This window comes from Hippopotamus amphibius, chromosome 12 (genome assembly GCF_030028045.1).
Source record: "Hippopotamus amphibius kiboko isolate mHipAmp2 chromosome 12, mHipAmp2.hap2, whole genome shotgun sequence".
Lineage (NCBI taxonomy): Eukaryota > Metazoa > Chordata > Mammalia > Artiodactyla > Hippopotamidae > Hippopotamus > Hippopotamus amphibius.
Genome location: NC_080197.1, coordinates 72,470,676 through 72,492,195, shown reverse-complemented (window position 1 = coordinate 72,492,195; position 21,520 = coordinate 72,470,676). Strand labels below are relative to the sequence as shown.

General features: G+C 43.1%; 1 protein-coding gene across 1 annotated transcript; it reads left to right on the top strand.

Annotated features, from left to right (window-relative positions):
- The first annotated feature begins 7,095 nt into the window (after window positions 1–7,095).
- GABARAPL1 (GABA type A receptor associated protein like 1) lies at window positions 7,096–15,629 on the top strand. The gene is made up of 4 exons (XM_057703973.1): window positions 7,096–7,467; window positions 11,973–12,051; window positions 13,255–13,373; window positions 14,246–15,629. The coding sequence occupies exons 1-4, from the start codon at window positions 7,378–7,380 to the stop codon at window positions 14,309–14,311; spliced, it is 354 nt and encodes a 117-aa protein (XP_057559956.1). The 5' UTR covers window positions 7,096–7,377; the 3' UTR covers window positions 14,312–15,629.
- Window positions 15,630–21,520: the final 5,891 nt, after the last annotated feature.

The following is a 21,520-nucleotide window of genomic DNA, read 5'->3' as shown; positions in this document are numbered from 1 at the left end:
ATTGTGTGCAGACCTGCTGACTTCTCCTGATCTTTCTGGGGACACAGTCTTGCTCACGTGGTCCATCTGCAGTTGGATGTTCTCCTGCCTGCGGGCTCCGCCACCACCTGCAAATTTCCTAAAGGGAAGATGGGGTAGAGGGTCAGTCATTCTTTAACTACTTAATTCTTCATTCCTACTCCTAATCCAGGAAAGGAATCAACACGTTAGGTAAGGTGTTGTGTATATTTAGTAAAGCAGAAATCAGGAGCTAAGTTAAATGTGGCCTAATGATCTCATCTTTATGATTAAGGTCTAAAGAAAAGAGAGATGGACAAACAGAAAAAAGGCAAAGGATCTGCTTACAATAGGAGCTTAAGCAGATTGGTCTTTACCCTGCATTGTATGGAAAGGCTGAGCCTTTCTAAGTTCTGTGATGATTAATGGACTACTTTAGATTTTCCCTAGGGCCAGGTTTGGATTGCCTTTCTCAGATCTCTTCTATCACTTATTATTTGTCGGTCTTCTTTTTAGACACCAAAATTGTTTTCCGTTTTCTTCTTTTTGACTTTGTGAGTTTTTGGCTCCCTTTTCTCTTTTACAATCTGTACTTAGAGCTGAAAGATTCTGACGCCAATTCCCATGTGTGGGATTTTCCCCCATACCGAGCAATTCTCGTACACCAGCTGGGCATCCCACAGTTCAACTGAATTCTGACACTGTCTACCCAGAGAGAGTGTCAGATCTCACAGTTAAGGGCTCAGTCCTACAAGACTCCTTCTCCTTACCCCCTTCCCCCATCCCCACAACATACACATCATTTCAGATGCCAATCGCAAGTCCATGTTGTCACCTGGGCTTCTGATCAATAGACTGTAGTTCAGAGGTTCCAATGACTTCCTTTTCTGGTTTGATTACTTTGCTCCAGAGACTTACAGAACTCTTCCATAAGTAAACAGAACAGTTTACTTATGGAGAAGGTGCACAGGGCAGGGTATGTGGGAAGGGGCGTGGAACTTCTGTGCTCTGCCCCAGTGAGCCACACATCTGGCACCTCCACGTATTTACCCACCTGAAGCTCTCAGAACCCTGTCCTCTTGGATGTTTATGGAGGCTCCATTACCTAGGCAACCTTGATTAAATCAATGACTGTTGGCAATTCAACTCAATTTCTACCCCTTCTCCTATCTGGAGGTAGGAGTTGGTGGGGGGTGGGGGGGAGCAGGGAAGGCAGGACTGAAAGTTCCAACTCTCTAATCACGTGGTGGATTCCTCTGGTGACCTGCCCCCATATTTAGGTTACCTACGGGCATTCCAAAAATCACTCATTAATGTAACAAGAGACACCTTTATTGCTCTACTCAGGAAATTCCAAGAGTTTTAGGTGCTCTGTACCAGGGACAGGGTAAAAGACCAAATATATATTTCCTAATATAAATTACAATATCACAGGCTGCCCTAAGTACAACAGACTGGATGGCTTAAACAATGAAATTTGTTCTCTCAGTTCTGGAGGCTAGATGTCTGAAATCAAGGTATGAGCAGGGTTGGTTCCTTCTGAATGCTGTTTCCTGCCTCTCACTTAGCTTCTGGTAGCCTCTAGTATTCTTTGGCTTGCAGATTGCCTCCTTCCAGCATCTTCACATCCTCTTTCTTTAATGCATATCTGTCTGTGTGTCCCAATTTCCCCCTTTTTAGAAGGACACTGGTCCCATCTACCCTAATTTACTTATCTTAATTTGACCATCTGCAAAGACCCTATTTCCAAAGTCACATTCACTGATACTGGGGTTAGAACTTTACAATTTTGAGGGGGATGTAATTCAACCCATGACACAGTTGGTTTAGTGGAATTTCAGGAGACAGCAAAGATAAATATATCCTTTTCAATCTACCATCTTAAATCAGAAATCTACCCTTTACCCCTCTGATTATCACATACTGCACATTTTTTGTGTTTGTATCCAAAGTACTGAAAATATAAATACACATAATATGCCCTCAAGTGGCCCAGAATCAACTGTGAGATACTACCTGAAACTAGGGACTTAAATGCCATTAGAATTCCCCCTAACTCTTCATTTATCTGTCTCTATCCCTACCTATACATCCTGCCTCGCCAAATATCATCTTCTCTATCTCTCATTGGAACCCAGGACTGGCCATCCCAAAATATGCCTCAATGGCATATTGATTATTTTGAATTAAAGTTACTTAAGAAACAGCTGATGCCAGAGGGACACTGACCCTCCTCTCTGTCTACCTAAAAGCAGGAAATAAATTTCCCATATGAAAGGTGCACTCCCTGCATCTGGAAGTCGAAGGATACTTTTATTGCCAGAGATAGGAAATTCAGGGACAAGAAGCCTGTGTAAGCAAACCTTGTTACTTCTTTAATTACTACTGCAAGTTTGGACTCTATTTAGAGTCTTCATTAATTGAGTACTCCAAACCTAAGTTTCTTTTTCCTGTCACAAATGTGCTGTTTCCTTGTCTAAAAAGTATAAAAGGTGAGTGCTTTGGCCATTTCTTAGATCTCATTTCTGAGATCTCTGTGTGCACAAATTAAAATTTGTTTCTTTTTCTCCTGTTCATCAACTTTTTGTCAATTTTTTATTAGTCCAGCCACAAGAACTCATGAAGGGTAGAGGGGGAAATTTACCCCTCCTGGACACTCTCTTATCTTGAACTGGTACATTTGGACTGCAGGAGACCTACACAACAGCTCCTGTAAACCTGTGATCTTACATCATCCAAACTTTATCACCGAAGTAGAGGCTTACATCTCTTAGTTCACATGTGAGAAATTTTAAGGAAAGATTTTGATTAGTCTTGTTGGACTTATAAATGGTCAAGGCAGTGAGGGTTTATGATTGCTGGATTCCATTAGAGGAACTATGTGGTATCAGCGGGAGGAGAAATACCCTCCAAAACCATGCATATCCACCCTCCCCCTCCCCCCAAAAAAAACAAACCAATGAGAAATAATAGGCATAATATTATCTAATGTACAATACATCATTACAAAATGTGCTGTGACAATGACAAGCACACAATGCTTCGGAAGCCCATTGAAAGGATACAAAAGGAGCCAGGCAAGTGAAATCAAAAAGGTTTCCTGGAGAAGGTGATGCCTATAAAATCCTGAATGATTTATAGGAATTAGACAGGAAAAAAAAAAGGAGAAAATATTTTCACAGCAAGTGCCTTTGAGAATATCCAATGGCCAGAAACAAGGGCAATATTAGGGAAAGAAGGAATTAAATGACTTAGTATGCCTGGATCAGAGAGCGCAAAATAGGAAATGGCAACATATGAGGCTAGAGAGAGAAACAGCAGTCAGATCCTAAGTATTCCATTTTGCCACTAAGGAATTTGAACTTTTCCCAAAGACTACAGAGAATCTCTGACCACTGAATGATATTGAGAAATGATACAATGAAATACAGTTTTATTATAGTTATTCTGGCATCAGTGAGATATTTCTTTCTCTGTCTCCTAGAAATGTTGAGGACGAAATTAAAAACTAATCAGGAATGGATGTGAGTAATAACAGTGGTTTTCAAACACGTCCACAAATTCAATATTCCTTCCTTCTGGAGGTTGGGAGGTGGGTATGGTCCATTCACCTACTTCAGGACATCTCGATTGCTTCTAAGGTTGGCAGTTATGAATATAGCTGTTATAAGCATCCATGTGCAGGTTTTTACATGGACAGAGTTTTCAGCTTCTTTGGGTAACTAATGTTGAGGAGGAAGAAATTTTCCTCTGCCCCTCTAGGTTCTTCTGGCTGGTCTAAGAATTAAATTGACATGAGACAGATTAACAGAAGAAAAAGTAAACAAAAGTTTAATAACACACATTAGTGGGAGAGACCCAGCAGAACAGAGTAATTCACCAAAATGTCCAAAGCCCTCTCCTTAAATACCTTCCTCAGCTAAAGACAAAAGAGGATGTTTGAAGGTGGGGAGAGTCAGTTATGGGAGGTTACCAGGAGAAAAACAGTAAACAAGGGGAAGGTTATTATGTAGATTTAAGTCCTTGACTTCTCTGTTGATAAGAGTTTCTAGAGATTTGGTCACAGTCCTCTTCCAGTTACAACAAAGGAGACACCCTTATAAAGGAGAGTTTCCTTACAAACACAAATGTTACTTACAAAAGGTAACTCCTACTTGGTTTTCAGGATTTTCCCCCATCTGCTGCTTCTTAGAAAACAACCACCTTAAAATTATTAACATGCCAGAGATATTTTTTAGGGTGGCAAGTTCTGCTCTCCTACATCAAGGGGTTGATTGCTATATTGTATTGTAAGCGTATGTTTAGTTTTCAACGAAACCACCAACTGTCTTCCAAAGTGGCAGTACCATTTTTCATTATCATCAAGGAATGAAAGTTCTTGAAATGTAAAATTTTCAATATTGCCTTTGGTTAAAAAGGGGATTTTGAAATATTTTTATCTCAATGAATGTTTTAACTTATACAATTACCTTCTATATAATATTCTAAGTGTTCTGCTACAAATATAGGGGGTTGACAGATTGGCTATTCCAAAATAAAGTATCAGCATTTAGAGAAGACTTAAGGCAGAAAGATTAAAAGAAATTTCATCTCCAAATTATTTTTCATATATAAATTGCCACTGCTTTTAGGTTATTTTTAAAATAAAAGTTAAGATCAGCTTTAAACTAGCTAGGATTGTTTCCAGTAGATTCGATGGGGAAGCAACATCTTTAAAAATATTAATCTCCATCATAATTACTTTTCTCAAAAAGTACTCCTTTGAGAGATTTAGCTATATTTGGGTCAAAGCTCAAATGAGCTAAAATGTCCAATTTGAGAGTAAGGACTAAACATTATGAACATATAATGTGATGTCAACTAAAAATAATGCGCACCATGAAAGTTGCGAGTTCAGTTTTATTTGGGGCAAAACGAGGACTGCAGCCCGAGAGACAGCATCCCAGATAGCTCTGAGAGACTGTTCCAAAGAGGCAGGAGGGAAGATTACTATATTTGTATTCTTGGTAAAGGAAGAGTACAGGCAATCAAATACTTTTCTTTTTTTCTTTTTTTTTCTAGGGGGTTTTTTCTAGTCACGAGGAGCAGACGTCAACATGTAGGGATTTAGTGCTTTTCTCGATATGAGGAGATGCAAGGGTTGGGCTCATAAAATCAGCTCCTCTATCTGAAGACCTGTTCTGCCCATTTTCCTAAGCACAGAGTGCCTCATTCCTGGTCTCCACCCTGAATTTCCCCTCAGGGGATGTTGTCGGTCAGCAGCTGCAGCAGCATGTGTGATTTAATCCCTGTAGTAGAATTAGATGGCAAGTGCCAATTTATAGGTGACAGTGATAAAAGAATTCCTGGATTTTCATACATAAGGAGAGAAAAATGCCATAGAGAAAAATAATGCACATCAAAATGTAGGGATATGCAATTAATTTTCCTTGTTTCCATAATGAAACTTTGTTTTCTTTTGTGGGTTTGTTTTTTAAATCACAGATACTGAGACCTTGCTGAAAGCAGATGTTGCCAAAATCTTGGCTCCCTGTGCACCAATGCCAAATAAAAATATGGAGACCGAGTTATGGAGGAGAAAGAAAGAGTGGCTTTATTTCTTTGCCAGGCAAAGGAGGAACACAGTAGGCTACTGCCTCAAGAACTGTGCCCCCTGCCCCTCCCCACTGGGGAATAGGGAGAGGTTATATAGTCAGGGGTAGTGGTCAGAGGTATGTGATAAGGATCAAGGCAATAACAGTCTTGCATTCTTCTTTCTTCTGCAAAGTTTCAAAAGGGTGGGTTGCTGACAGGATTAGGGTGTGTGCACGGTTTTAGGTGGTGGGTCTCCTAATCTTAGCTTCTCTGGTCCCTTTAATCTTGCTCAGGTGAGTTCATGGCTGCTCCTCCCTTGATTAGCAACTGTGTGAATCTACCCTTTAGAACTCAGGGAAGGTCATGCAAGCTGGAGTCTTGCCTACAAGAAATGGGGGACAAAAAGGCCTCCACGCCCAGGAACCCCACAGGGCCCTGCTGGCCATCACAGACAAGTGACAGGGGCCACTGTTTAATATATTTTTCAGAACTTCCTGGTCTTGTTTAGGGCAAAGCAGCCCCTCATTCTTTATCTTTTCTTCATTCCTTTTTATCTTAAAATTTCTGCGGCTCCTCCCCTACAGGTCCCTGGAATCACTGTCCTTAGTAGTGGTTGGAAAGGCCTTTGTCCTCGGATTCTTAGCAGGGAAAGGGAAGGGCCGGAAGGAGGCGACCCTGGCACCAGGTCAACCCTCAAGTCTGCCACTAGCCCTTCAGGTGGCACTTTGTATTCAGGTTAGGAGAGATGTACTCTCCTCCCCTGAAGTTTTGCATTAGGGAAAAAAACACAAAACAGCTTTTGAGGACTACTGAGATCATCACCTGAATCACTTGATATTTTCTTTTCGGAAGACAGATCTGACTGCTGGGTTAACAGGAGAAAGGAAATCATTTCTATATCTGAACGTGTGTGAAGCCCTTAGTAGTCGTGACTGGCATCACTTCTCTGGACCTTCATGACACGTCGTGCCCTTCCTTCACCTTACACATCTCTTCAAATCCCTGAGTCATGCTCTGTTTATGTTGCTGCTCTAGCAGCACACTGCGGCAAGGACCCAAACACCATGACGCCGACGTGGTGAGGGAGGGGGTCACGGTGGGAGGCAGGCAGCCTAGCACCAAAGGCGCCGGGGCCAGTGCAATCCAACGAGCGAAGGGCGACATGCAAGCACGGGGCGCCTCTGCCCGGGCCAGAGGAATCCCAGGACCCCCACCCCATCTCTTGCCAGACTCCAGATCCCAAAAGGCTGAAAAGAGCTGGGTTTTCATCATCTGTATTTGTTTTGGGACCCAACCAAGAAGCCGCAGAGGGAAGAAGACCTCTTTAAAACGTTTTTGTTTGTTTCAAAAACATCTTTAATGCACAGCCACAATAAAATCAGAGGTGAAAAGTGCTCGTGTTCCCAACGAACTCCATCCAGGGAAAGTTCAGATAGAAGGAGACAACAATGAAACGGACAGGGCTCCTGCCCACCCCCACCCCGCGGACCACTGCTCGCGCGGGGCGGGGAGGGGCGGGGCTTCGTGACGTCACGGGGCCAGCGCGCCGCCGTGTTGTTTTTGTGCTCCCAGCTCTCGGGAAAAGCCTTTGGGAATTCTTTACCTGGCCCTTCCCTGCTTCTGGACCGGGGGCCCGGAGGCCCTTCTGAAGTCTCTGCCGAGCAGCGTGGAGCGGGCGTCTGGCCTTACCGAAGCGGGTCTGAGACACACTGCGATTTGTTCCGAGGGAATCAAGACGGGAGGGACGCATTCGTCCTCGAGGAAGGCAGGCCCCGTCCGGGGATCTTAGAAACCCTGCGGTCCATCATGAAGTTCCAGTATAAGGAGGACCATCCCTTTGAATATCGGAAAAAGGAAGGAGAAAAGATCCGGAAGAAATATCCGGACCGGGTCCCGGTGAGTGTGCTGGGGGAGGGGGAGGGGCGGGGGGATGAGCTGGGGGCGGGGGAGTCGTGATGGCCGCCCGAAGGCACAGAAGGGTGGTCCCTAAGATTACTTAACCTGGACGCCTTTCATTAAGGGGAGAGCCGGTGGGATGAACGTTCGGCCTGCGGACCGTTTAAAACCCGTATCCCCGCGGCCTGTCCCCATCTTTGGAGCTGACCGCAGTTTGAGAGCGGAGCCTCCGTTTGGGTGACTCAGCAGTATTTGGAGGACGTGTGGGTTGGGATGTACTCAAAATGTGGCTCTTTTGTGCGAGAATGATTAGGTTGGGACCACCCGTTTGCTGCCTTTAAGACAGCATGGAAACTGTTATGGGAAGAACGGTTGGTGGATTTGCGCCCATCAGTTTCCGCCTGAGGTGGCTCTCCATGAATCAAGTTGACTTTGGCCCTGAAATGCTCGGGTAGCCAGTGGATCCTTTATTTTATTCTGTGGGGATTAGGAAGGGAGGGGGAGGGCGCCACAAGACAGGCCTGGCCCCGAAAACAAGGTCACGTTCTCTGCGCAGCAGCCGGGTTGCCTCATCGCTCTGGGCTCCCAGCGAGGATGGGGGCAGCCAGCCTCCCTCCGGTGTTTATTCTGAATACATCTTACCTGGAGACAATGAGGAAGGACTGAGACCTTTTTGCTCTCGGGTTTTTGGACTCTGGTTTATGTAAATAAAACTAGTGCAGGCAGTGAGGAGGTACAGGGAAGAAACATCAAGGTATCTTTTCTGCATCCGGGCGTTTTTCCCGTCACCCCCCTCCCCCGCCTTCTGTCTGATGTTTCTCTGATGTGGGCTGCGCAGCCGGATTGGAAGGCAGAAGGTTTCAAAGTGTGGTGGAGGGAACAACAGTCGTTGTGTTTTGGTGATGGGGGACTAGAGATCCCAAGGTTGCGCTCTTTATCTTTGGGCAGGGACGTTAGGATAAATAGTGCAGATAATTTACAGGTAAAGGAATTGCGGTTATCCGGTAGTGAATGGTACTCTTGAATTCCATTCCAGTCCTCATCTGACTTTCATGTTCTTGGGGCTGCCAGAAGCGACCTGGGACCCTGGACCATATAAACCTTTTGCAGTCCTTTTCTTATAAAGTATCCGGGGACATTAGGGCCGTTCAATACAAAAGGGTTTTCAGCTAAAAAGGAGAGCTAGCCCTATTACCTTCGCAAATTGCTTTCCTGGTCCCTGGACTTTGGATGACTGCTATAAAAGTTTCCCCCAAGTCTTGGTGTTACCCATCCTACTCTCTTTATAGTATTTCAGAGGGACAACTGACTTTGATTGATACCTTACCACGTACCTGGGAGTATTTTCAGTGTCCTGTCTGTATTCATTCACTTAGGCCTCACACCGTTATAATCCCATTGTACAGATGAAGGATCTGAATCACAGGGAAGTGAAGTAACTTCCTGAAAGGTTTCACATGGCTGGTGTGTGGCAGAGCTGGGATTCTGACCCTGCCTGTTGGGCCCCCTCGTGCCATATCATTTCTCAATCTCTAATGCAGTTCTTTCAAACAGAATTATTTAAGTGTGGTGTATGCCTCTCCCTGTTAGGTATTGGAAATAGAGAAGTCAACTGTTGCTGCCCTTAGAAGTTCACAGATAGTAGGATGATGCCAGAAAAGCATCCCAGTCAGCAAAATGATGCCAGAAAAGCATCCCAGTCAGCAAAATGACTACCATTTATTCAGAACTCTAAGTATGAGGCTTTGTTCCAGTAGTTCTGTGTAAGTCACGAACTCAGAATTGTACCTGTTCCTAAATCTATCAATAGTTAGATTTAGGAACAGGTACAATATTCTCGAAACAGTTCTCTTCATTTCAGTCATGTACATTCATTCACCCAGAATATTTCAGCTAATCCCCCCTATTTTTTTCTGCTCATTGTTTGGTGTTAAATGTTTTACTTCTGGGATAATTTGTAAGCTATTATGACTCTCACTTAGATCTCATGATTCCTCCAGCTAGTTTTTCACCAGTGGTCAGCCGCCCAGCTGCTCCTTAGTGCTCAGCCTGTGGCCTTCTTTCTAGGTGTGATGCAAAAGGATCTCTACCCTCTGAATCCTGAGATTTGGTGCAAGTTCTGGGCAGAACCCTGAATCTTGCTGTGCTAAAGTGTCATGTTTATGGAAAAGAAGGTTAGAGAAAATGATTTCTAAAGCCCTTTCCCGCTAAACCATCGGTGTTATTAGAGCAGTCATGTATCCTGACTGCTCACATGACTTGCGTTTAGCCTCAGCACATCTCTGTAGCTGCCATCCAAAAGAATAGGTGTGCTTGGGCCTTGAGACAGAGTTTCATGGGATTTTGAAGTTACCTTTCTAGCTACAGTGTATTGAAAACCTGCAACATAGCAGGAAACTGTTAGGAAGAGATTGCCTAATTTTTTTTGAAATTCGTGAACAGCCTTATGGAGTATTAGCCGCATTTGACAGGTGAGGGGAAACCCAGACGCAAACAGGCAAAGCATCTAGCTCAGGGCCCACCATAAGTGAGGAGTTCCTGGAAACTTGAATATTTTCTGGTAAATGAAGGCCTTAATGATGCCTCCTCCTCTCCTCTTCCTCCAAACCCCACCCTCTTCTCCCCATGTCACAAATGCACTCGGCTTTACCTCTCTGTTTTTCTGCTCCCCTCTCGTGGTTTCCGTGTCTTGTTAATTGGGCCTGGAGCTGCCACATAGCCTCAGAGTTCCTTCTTGACACAGTGCTCCCTCCTTCCCTTTGATTTTCTGTACCTGCAACCTCCTGTTCATCCTCATTGTTGGGCCTTCACTGGTCTCTTCCTATGCTCTTTCTACTTTTTCTTTTAATTTCTGACTCACATATCACTGCTCCAGTTTTGATGTTTATTTATTTTTCATTTATTTTTTTCTTCTGGTTTTATGGAGATAAAATGGATATATGGCACTGCATAAGTTTAAAGTGTAAAGTATAATGATTTGACTTACGTACGTCATGGGATGATAATCACAGAAGTTTGGTGAACATCCATTACCTCATACAGATACAAAATTAAAGAAATAGAAAAAAAATTTTTTTTTTTTTGGTGATGAGAACTCAGGATTTACTCTCAAAGTATAATTGACCTACAGCACTGTTAATTCTGTTACACAACATAGTGATCTTTTTCTATACATTTCAAGACTCCATAAGTCTAGTTTGATATGTCACCATATACCTTAGTTACTACGTTTCTCACACTATACGTTTTGTGCTCATTTAGTTTGCAGGTGGATTTATTTTTATTGTTAAGTGTGAAAATGTCCCTCTGGATTCTTTTTCTCTGCAAAAATAAGTAGGTTTTTCACTATGTTAATCTATCCCCTTGAATTTAAAAGCTTCAGATTTCTCCAAATCAGTCCTTCTGTTTAGATCATTGTAATTGACAAAGCCTTTTCACAGAAAATTTTATGGATTGTTCAAGTTCATTGTATCAGTTCCATGCGTCTGTAAAAGATGTGTTTGAAAGTTATCATCTTCCTTTTACTCGTTGGAATGCTGAAGCTCAGAGAAGTTAAGTGACCTGTTGAAGGTCACACAGCTACTAGGGATACTTGTCCAGATTTCTACTTCTTTAAGTTTTCTGTACTTCCCACATCTTCTACCTAGAATGATTATATTTTCTAAACTAAAAATCTAAAGCTGATGGTTTTACAATACATTTTAAATATTTTTAAGTTAAATGTATATTATATCACTTATATAGAGTAAATATATTTGTATAATATTTTAATTTAAGTATGTTGTTTAGATCAATGTTAAAATTTTTTATAAAGTACTTTGTATTTTATAAATCTTACATGTATAAAAAGTCTTTAAATTTTACATATCTTTTTTCCTTTTGATTAGAGAGATATATGATCATTCTAAAATCTGAAGTATAGAAATATTTAATGTAGACATTGAAAATCTCTTAAAATCCTAATAGATAATCAATATTGGCTAATGGGTTATTGTACTGACATCATAAAAGATTATAAGAACTGTTTTAATACTTTTTTCACCTAATAGTGTCTTGAACATAATTTTGCAGTCATTCTCAAAAAATTTGATGAAGTATAAAATCTTATCTCATTATCTGTACCTTTAATAAATAGCATTTATAGGAAAGAATAAACCTAATAGGTACTCAGGACCATCTGAGAAAATCTGAGACAATCTTTTTGGTGCTTTAACTAAATACCAGAAATTATATATCCTATAGTATATCTTACAGGTAACTTGTAATTAAAATCAAGGTTCTCTTTACTTTTCGTAACATGCTTTCCCCATCCTCTTGTCATTGCAGTAATAAAACTGTAACCTTATTAAGAAAGTCCATTGCCTCATACATTTTGTAAGGCGTAAGGGGGAATAACAAGTGGAGAAGCTTTATTGGTCCTAGACAGGGCAACTGTAGGATGTAGAGGGGAACATACTAGGTTGGATTCTGCAGTTTCTGTCCTCACTCTCTGCCTCTTCTCCCAGGTGATCGTGGAGAAGGCTCCCAAGGCCAGGGTGCCTGACCTGGACAAGAGGAAGTACCTAGTGCCCTCTGACCTCACTGGTAATGCTCTTTTCTTCCCCTGCCCCTTCTTTCCACGGCAAAGCGTTCCCAGTCCTTCCTTTGTGCATGCAATTGTGAGATTGAGAGGAAGTAGAATTGAAGAAAGTGAGTGGGATTCTCCAGAGAGTTAGGTGATTCAAAAATAGTGACGTAATAGTTCTCTCCCATCACCAATTTCCTTAAGCATTTCCCATCATAGTGCCTTGTTTGATTTAGATTCAGCAAAGTGCAAAAGTTTGAAAGGAAAGATCAGATGTCCATTATGTAAACTGCTTAAAATTCAGTGTTAACTGTGATACCAATTTTCTCCAAAAGGAAAACCAGACAAGTTTCTTGGGAGGATCACATTTTAGAGATTCTCAGCTGAATACTTTGTCTCCTCAAGCTATGGTTTTTTGTTAATACATCTTGTAGATACTGTTTGGATTTGCAAAGGATCTAGTCATTCTTTACATTGATTCTTAATGAAATAACTGCATCCAGGAAACACCTGGGAAGATTTTGTAGATGTGTTTGCTCCATAGGTATTACATTTGAATATCAGCCTTCTAGAAATCTTGCACTGTGCTCAGTGAAAGGTAATGCATTAAACCCCACTCTTTGCCCCAACATTGGGATGAGTAATCCTTCTAAGATTACTAGCGTCCAGCAGACCTCTTCCCATCAAAAGTTTGTCTTAGGTGGCAGTGGGCATGGATGTGTGTTTCTTTTCTTTTTCTTTTTTTCTGGCCATGCTGCATGGCTTATGGGATCTCACTTCCCTGACCAGGGATAGAACCCAGGCCCTGGCAGTGAAAGCACTGAGTCCTAACCACTGGACCGCCAGGGAATTCCCTGGAGGTGTGTTTCAAATCAGATTTAGACAATGATAAGAATGCTTCGGTCTGGAAACACATTGTATTCCCTCAAAGGTGTCCTCAGGCTTTGAGTGGATATGCTAACGTTAGGTCTGAAATTGAGTGAAGTGGGGAAGGATTCAGGAATTAAACTCCTCAATGGCATGTCAAGGAACATACAGGCTTTTTTGAGTATCACTTTTTATTTCTAAAGCTGTAGGACAGTCTTTGGCTCTGCTCTGATGAGATGTAAGTCAGGTACTTTTGGAAACAGGTGCAGTAGAATTTTTTTCTGGGTCTTGCCCTTCTGCTAACCTCTCGTTTTCTTCCATCTTGCCTTCCTTTTCTAAAACCTTCCTTCATCCAGTTGGCCAGTTCTACTTCTTAATCCGGAAGAGGATCCACCTGAGACCTGAGGACGCCTTATTCTTCTTTGTCAACAACACCATCCCTCCCACTAGCGCGACCATGGGCCAGCTGTATGAGGTAATGGTCCTGGGACAATACCGTGCAGTCTGGCCTTCCCTAGCCTTTGTCCCGAATGTGTTGATAACACACCTGGGAAGTGGGGCAGGAGGTGTTGTTTATCAGGGTCCTCTCACATGGCCGTGTCAGGCTCTGGGAGATCCGATGCCACTTGTCCCTTAGGGAGTGAGCAGTCCACTAGATTCAGTCCCTTTCGATTCTCTTTTTAGTCTTGCCTTGCTGTAGTATTTTAACATTGGATCATCCTTACAGAAACAGCAGGAAGTGGTTTCTGACTGCAAAAATTCCAGATAAAGTAAAATTTAAAATTAAGGCAGCCTGTCAATGGATTCATTTGTCTTCACAGATAAACTCAGTTGGGGGGAATAACTTCAGTGGTTTTTATTTGGTTTAATTGGTCAGAATCTGATGAGAAAACTTTAGTAAAGGACTTTATCATGCTGTATCACCTAAGATTATAACTGCATTATTATTTCTTAAAGGGTTTCACACAATATGGCTTTCTTATTGTGTCCCATTAGTGGATTCCATAAACTTTTCTAATAACCTCTCATTTGCATTCCATAGCATACATTCCCCATTAGTTTGTATTCTAGTATATATATAATGTTGTATCCATGTTCCCTTGACAGAAGGAGCTTTTTAGGGGTCATGTTCGTATCCCTGATGTGTGTGATATTCTCCATGAAGGTTTTTGTGAACTCAGAGTTCAGAGTTGAATCCCAGCCACTTATGGTGCTTCTTCGATCCGCTTTTGAATGGGGACAAATGATACTTCCTCTGCCTCCTTTACAAGGTTGTGTGAGGCTCCGAATCCTAGGGATAATGCATGTGATTATGTTTGCTAAACCGTGCTCTTACCTCTTCCCCAGGACAACCACGAGGAAGACTATTTTCTGTACGTGGCCTACAGTGATGAGAGTGTCTACGGGAAATGAGTGGCAGAAGCTGGCCGATGGGAGCACCTGGACTTGGGGCAGGGGGAGGGGCGTGCGTGGGGCTTAGGGAGAAAGGGAGGGCTCCCCCTGTGAAGGAGACAGAAGGTGAAGACATCTGGAAACACTACACTGCACACACCATCATCATATTTTCACACGCTCAATTGATATTTTTTGCTGCTTTCTCAGCCCAGGGAGAAAGCATGTCAGGACAGAGCTGTTGGTTTGGCTTTGATAGGAAAGTGAAGATGTTCTAGTCTCACAACACTGCTGCGAGTTAACTTTAGTGTGATTTCCATAGAAGAGTTGGGGGGTGGGCAAGTTGGGGCCAGAGTTCGTAGAGCACCAGTAACTTCCTGCTCTCCTTCTCTTTGGGCAGAGATTCTGTTTTTGACGTTTGCACAAGACAGGTAGGGAAAGGGGATGGGAATGTTTTAGGACTACTGGTAGTGGACCATTCCTGTGGACCAAAAGAGACCCATTATAATTGAAGCATTGTGACCCCTGACCTCTCCTGTCTCCATACCTCCTCCCGAATCCCAGTTGTCATCTCAGAAGCATCACAGCACCTACCCCAGTGGCGGCAGTAGACCTCAGACCCAGACACTTAGATGGAGTTCTCCTTCTGCTGGAAAATAGGGGCCAGGCCTGAGGGATGTTAGGATTGCAAAGATAGTCTTGATAGCATTTAACTGGAATTGATGAAGTATTGAGCGTCTCTGTCTAACCTGCTTTGCTCTTTGGTGCCCCTTTTCCCCACACCTACCTTGGACTTGAATGAGCCTCAACCATTTCCAGTGATAGGCTGAAACCACTCGTCTGGCATTTCCCAGACTTTGCTCCATGAATAGGGACAGAGATGAGTTACGTATGGAAGGGGCAGGTATGAGGCAAGGTGGCTTGTCTGCACCTCCCGCTCATCCAGAATTCTTGCTCCCGGGGCTGCTGTCCTTCACTCTCACATGCACAGAAATGCCCAGTGAGGGCCAGCTGCTTCCCTCGGGTTTTCATTTACCGCAGCTGCTAGTTAGAAAAATTTGAGAGGGTGACTTTTAGTAGTTCCTGGGGATTCTGTTTGATTCTGATTATTTTCACTTTAGGGGTTATGATGTGGGTGGGGGCGGGAAGCAGGAATTGCACTCAGATGGGACATTTCAGTTCATCTCAGACATGACACTTCAGTTCATCTCCGCTAGTGAAAAGGGTTCTTCCCATGGGGGACATCTGTGTGTCAGTTCTTTCAGCCGCAGGCTCTTGTATCATGAAGTTTCTTCTGTCAGGCCAAGGAAATAAAAGAACTGCATACCTTCAAAACCTACCACGAGTTCAGAAATGTTGTCTTTTTTAGTAGGTATTAGAATAGACGGCGTGTGGACGCTGAGCAGAAAGCTTTTGAGTGGGGGGTGGCTGTTAGCAGGGTGCCCACGTGCGCTCAGACGTGTACTCCGCCCATCACTGCCGGGGAGTCACGGTCCAAAGGTGAATGGAGGTGGGGCAGCATCCCCGGGGTGTCGGTGGAATGTGGGTGATTTTCTCTTCCACAGATAAATGCCACGTCACTGCCTTACGTGTTCATCACAACTGAAGGTGAAAGACTGCGTGCATCAGAAGATCGGGGTGGAGGAGGGGATGCTTGTTAAAATGCAGATGACTAGGCCTTGCCCAGATTTAGCTGACTCGGAATCTCAGCGTAGGCAGCTGCATTTATAACCGACTCCTCGTGACTCTGCTGCACGCTGAGGTTGGAGAGGCGTTGCTCAGTTACCTGGTTTTGTTAAATCCCAACCCAGCCTGTTCTCTCCATTGCAGCCTGGTCAGTATGCGGCAACCATCTCCCAAAGCAGCAAATGGCACCTTGATAAGGCTCCTGGGGTTGGAACAAGCTTGGTGCCTTCTTCCAACCTTAGGAGAGTCTTAAGTTCAGGCAGAAACCAATATGTAGGTTGGCTGTGGGGGTGCCAGTTAAGAGAGACTGTAAAACAGGTTAGTAGAGATTCCTTTCTGAAAGAACTTTAACATCCATTTCTAATTGTTACTCTCTTGAAGGCCTATATCCCCAAGTGGTGTCTATACCTCTGTAGTGTTTTATGGAATATATCTCAGTCAGCAGAAAAGAAGGTGGTGGTCATAAGGGATCCAGGACAGGATTCCACCCACCACCAAACCGAAATCATGCCCAGATTGAGAGTTAAGTCAGGATTGAGAGTAAGGGTAGAAGAAGCCCAAGCCCAGCAAAGGCCACATGCAGGAAATACAGAAAGCTCTAAGGAATTTTGATGGAGACATCAAGGCATTGGAAATGGGTACCTGTCACTACTGGCAAGTATTGGGGTATTTCTGATTAAGCTAAATGGAAGCTAATATTTGAATTAACATGAACTGTTTTGAAACCGAAGATTTGCCCACACTACCTAGGAATGAGATTGGATAAATGTTTAAAAGAAAAACGTGGCAGATCCCAGCCCTCTATACACATTGGAAGCAGTGGTGCGGGAGACTGTAGGCCATTGCTAAACCAAAGAAGTGCCTTGAATTTAGAGGCTGCGTCTCCCCCAAGAGTCCTTTGCTTATTTGAGTCCTACTTATCTCTAGATTTTCTTGGTGGAAAAAACTTATCCTTGGATGGGACATTACATATTGTATTAGACCAGCCCTCCAACTTTATAGGTGCATAAAGTTTAAACAGCTAAATTCAGAGGCAAAAGCAGGTTGGATGTTTCATTGCTCTGAGTTGGATTTTTTGCTCTTTCCTGCACATCAGTATCTCAGCATCATTCCCCTGTTTCCTTTTGGTCAAGCTTTAAAGCTTCTTAGCACCCTCAGTCCATTGTGAGTCATCTTGAACTAAAAGCAGTTTAGAAAATGTCCTTTCATTAACTGGGTCCCATGTAAGATTGACACCCAGATGCTTCTTCCTGTGGACTAGTCTTGGGTGATGTGTCAGAGTCCGTTCTTCCCTTGGAGGCCGGTATGACATCAGTGGAGGAGCTGAGTGAGTCCTTAACTGTTCCTGTATAATTTGGTAGAAAGGTCTCAGCTATATCTGTAGGATGAGCACATATCTAGGTTTGCCAAAGACAATCTAGATTTATGCTTATTGTCTTGATTGGTTTATTAATGGTTCCTTATCACCCTGTCACAAGCTCCCCAATGGACAAAATGTTATATGATCACTCTTTTTATACTTAGTATAAAAAAGGAAGCTTAGTCCCATCATCCCAATGCATCATGCCCCAGCACAGTGTGGGTAGAGACCAGAAAAAGAAAGCCACTCCTGAATGGCACGTTGTTCTGCTTCATTCTATTTTTTCCTCAGTGCAGAATCCTTGAAAGCGTTGTGCACTTAAAAAGTTCATAGACCATATTGTGAAATCAGAGATCAGAGGTTAAGATTGCAAAAGAACAAAACAAATGGTAAAATCTTGAATAGTGGTGACTAGGCAGACAGGTGCACTGCCTCCTACAACTGCAGGTGGGGGTCCCCTGCTGTGGGGTGACGGGCACTCCCCAGAGCTGGCTGGTGCCTAGGCCTCTGCCTTGTTGCATTCGCCCTTTGGACACAATGTTGTCACTTATTTCAAGTTGTGACTATGTTGCGTGTATTAAGCACACAAGTTTACATCGTATCTGTGGGTAACCACTCAATATAACAGGTATAGTATGATTTTGAGATTGAGTGTGTGGGTTGGGGGTGCACATGTACCCTTGCCTGTGCATACAGCCCCAAGTCAACTGGAATAACAAATCAGTCATTTCTGGAAAATAAACTAGTTGATAAACTGATTCTGTCCAGTTTTTTCCTTGATGCAAAACTTGTAATCAACTATTTCTAGGTGTGTTTTCTTTTGGATATATTTTTACTCTGACAGATTTGACCAAGTTCCAAGCATTCATCCTCGTTTTGTTTTTGCAACATGAAACCACCAATTATTTTGAGAAACTGGTCCACTTTGTCCTGAGTGGCTCTGAGTCCACCTGGTCACTTTACTGCCGCCCGAATAATTGTTTCCTCCTTAGCTGCCCTGCTCCTCACCTGCCCCTTTGTTTACCTGGATATTACAGTGCTAGGCCTGCAATTTGGTCAGCTCCAGCCTGTGGCATACTCTCCTGTGGATGACTCAGGGCTACAGAGCTTGTTTTTCTCGTGTTTCCCCCCTCCCCCCCAAAATAAAAAACAGAGTCCTCATCCCAAAAGCTGTAAGACATTGTGATGAGGTCAGCCTGTTTCCCCTGTTGTATTATAGGACCATATATATATTGTTGTGTATTGTTGTGTTATAGGACCAAATGTGTGTGTGTGTGTGTGTGTGTGTATATATATATATATATGTATTTACTTATGGTTAAGGACATTTTAGCACTTTGTAAATACAGATGACCAGGTCATTTTCAAAGTTTGAAGTAACCAGAAGTGACCACCCCCAGAAGGAGTCAAGTGGCATTCCCACGTGCCACCAGGCAGGTGCTCACGTATTTCAACAGTGACTAACAGAGGACCCTAGTCACTCTCTTTGGTGTGTATTCCACAGCGTGGACCATCGGTTTTGACAGTTCTATTTTCAACACAGCAGTGGATGTATTTAAGATCCTCATGACTTCTGTTTAGAGGTCTTCAGCACCTAAAACTTGCAAAAAGTGATCCTGAGCTCTCGGGTTGGAGGCATGAAACACATCTGTTTTTGCACTTGTAGGCTCAGTGTTGCCTCACATCGTTCAATCAAAGCTTGGTGACTCCTTTGTCTGATATTCAAAGAAAAGGAAAAATAAGCTATGTTTTAGGTGCTAACATTGGCTAACTGCCTACCTCCTTCAAATCTTGGCTCAGCTGTCCTCTCAGGCTACCCAGAGCACCTCTTTTACTAGTTCAACAACCTCCACCCACTGGCAGTTCCCACTCATTCCCACCTTGATCTACTTTTGTCCTGTTTGCTGAGCACTGATCACCTTGAGAAATGATTTTCTCAAGTTTCATGGTCTGCTCTCACTCGATTGTAAGCTCCACAAAGGCAGCAACCTTTATTTTGTTTACTGGCTTACACAAACTGGTCAGAATGCTGCCTGGCCTAGTGCTGGTGCTCAAAAAATAGTGAAAGAATAGTAGCTTCTGGTAGGATTGAAGGTTCCAGTTCAGGGACTAGGGCATTAAGAACTAAATTATCCATAAAAGCACAAGTCACAAAAGGGCCATTCAAGGAACCTTGGGAACACCTTGGAGCTTACTAGAAAGAAGATCTGGAGGCAGGGCATAGGGCTTGAGTCCCAGCTCTGCCACTTAAGTAGCTCTGTGACATGGGCCAATTTATTTTTTGTATTAAAGGAAATTCTGGCTTTCCTTCCTGTCAGATATAATCATTACATCATAGGTTGTGACTATTAAATAAATCCTTTGCAAATCATTAAGTAGCATTGTTGCATATTAGGAATAAGTTTTGTTTAAAACTAAAATGCCAGTAACTTAGGCTAGCTGGCAGGAATAATCTAGGTTTTCATGTTTTATTCTTTGGTAATACTGCAAGACCTTCACTGGCAAATGCAGGATGTGGCTTGAGTCCAGGAAAATGAAGCAGCATATGTTGAGGAGGGTCTCAAAAACCAATTTTCAGACTTGATGGGAACTACAGCCGAGAGGGCTCTTTTCCTTCTGGTTAATAAACTCTCCTTGAGGGTTGATTTTCTTGATGGCACTAGCTGCTATTTATTTTCAAAGATGGTCTTGCCAGTTTCCTTTTCCACAGCAGCAGGTAAAACCTAGATATGGGACAGAGTAGCTAGAACATTCTTCAGCCTTATCAGACTAGAAGCAATAGGAACCTTTTTTTTTAAACTTATTTTTTGATAAACAATTATAAAATGTCCAAATAGTCATCATGCTGTACACACATTTACAAACATAACTCCCATCCATTAGTTTTTATACCACCCAAGCCAAAGGAACTGTCTTAAACATTGCATTCTGGAGAGGATGTCCCTGGCTGGGGTGTCCTGTAGCCTGGATGTGAGTACAGTGCCCAAAAGCAGTTTCTCCTGCGTGCAGTCCCAGCATGGCTCGTCCTGGAATGGCAAGTTTGGTATCTTTTTTGTTTGCCTTCTTAGTCAATTTTATAACCCCTAAATGACAGATCCCTCGAGGACCCACACTCCTTAAATACCCACAAGTGAGCCAGGAGGAGAATTCAAGGAGAAAGGGTGGAAGAGTGAACAAAACTTCATTGGCCAATTATTAAGTATAAATCACTGTGCAAGATGCTTAATGTTTTCTCACTGAATCTTGGAAAATAAACTCTAAGGTGAATATTTTAATTCAGTTTGTTAGATGGGAGGAAGGAAGGTGAATTTTTTCAAGATCAAATAGCTAACATTGAGCTACATGGTAGATTCAAACCCAGGACTTGATTTGATCGCAAACCTCAGGTGTGGGTCTTGCCCGTGGCCAAAGCAGGTTAGGGCCTTTCAGTGATTCCACGTGCAGTTTTGATCAGATTAAAGACTGACGCTATGAAGTGTTTCAGTTTCTCTTTGTGATGGTGATCTGTCCTATAACTGAGTGGTCCCCAACCTTTTTGGCACCAGGGACTGGTTTCGTGGAAGACAGTTTAGCAGATAATGCGACTGATGGGGAGTGATGGGGAGCTTTGCTGGCCCGCTGCTCACCTCCTGCTGTGCAGTTGGGGATGCCTGCTATAACAAATTTGCTTCTGCTTGCTAATTACAAATATACCAGGTAATTTTACAATCTAGGCCCTCTCCTTACATTGCTCTCCATCTGGAATCCTCTTCCTTGTCCTACCTGTCTACCGAACTCCCTCCAGTGTGAGGATTAGGTACAAGGACAAGTATCATGAAACTAAAGTAACAGTGACTTATACAGGACATTTACTCCATTCTTGTGTAAAAATATCCAGCTTTGGCATAATGGCTCTGCCTCCTGAAGCCCTGGCTACTCCTGCCCTCTGTTCCACATGAATAGGGTGTGGTCTTCAGCCTGAAAGTCAGAGGCAAGATCTGTTCCCTGTAATCAGATGGAGGAAGAGATCCAGAGGACAGCATGTAGGCCAGCTCTCTCTGAAGGAAGGTTCCCTGAAGGTGCTTAGGACAGCGCTAGTAACTTTTCCTGGCCAGAATTGAGTAACCTGGCCACTCCTGCTGCAAATGGAGTTGGGGAAATCTAGACTGTGTCCTAGGTGGCCATCCTCCTGGCTCAAAACTTTA

Bases quoted from the DNA above. Each gene is read 5' to 3' on its own strand.
- GABARAPL1 (XM_057703973.1), top strand. From the start codon at position 7,378: ATGAAGTTCCAGTATAAGGAGGACCATCCCTTTGAATATCGGAAAAAG. The intron at 12,052-13,254 runs GTAATGCTCTTT...TCCTTCATCCAG, and splicing joins AGTGCCCTCTGACCTCACTG to TTGGCCAGTTCTACTTCTTA. The intron at 13,374-14,245 runs GTAATGGTCCTG...CCTCTTCCCCAG, and splicing joins CCATGGGCCAGCTGTATGAG to GACAACCACGAGGAAGACTA.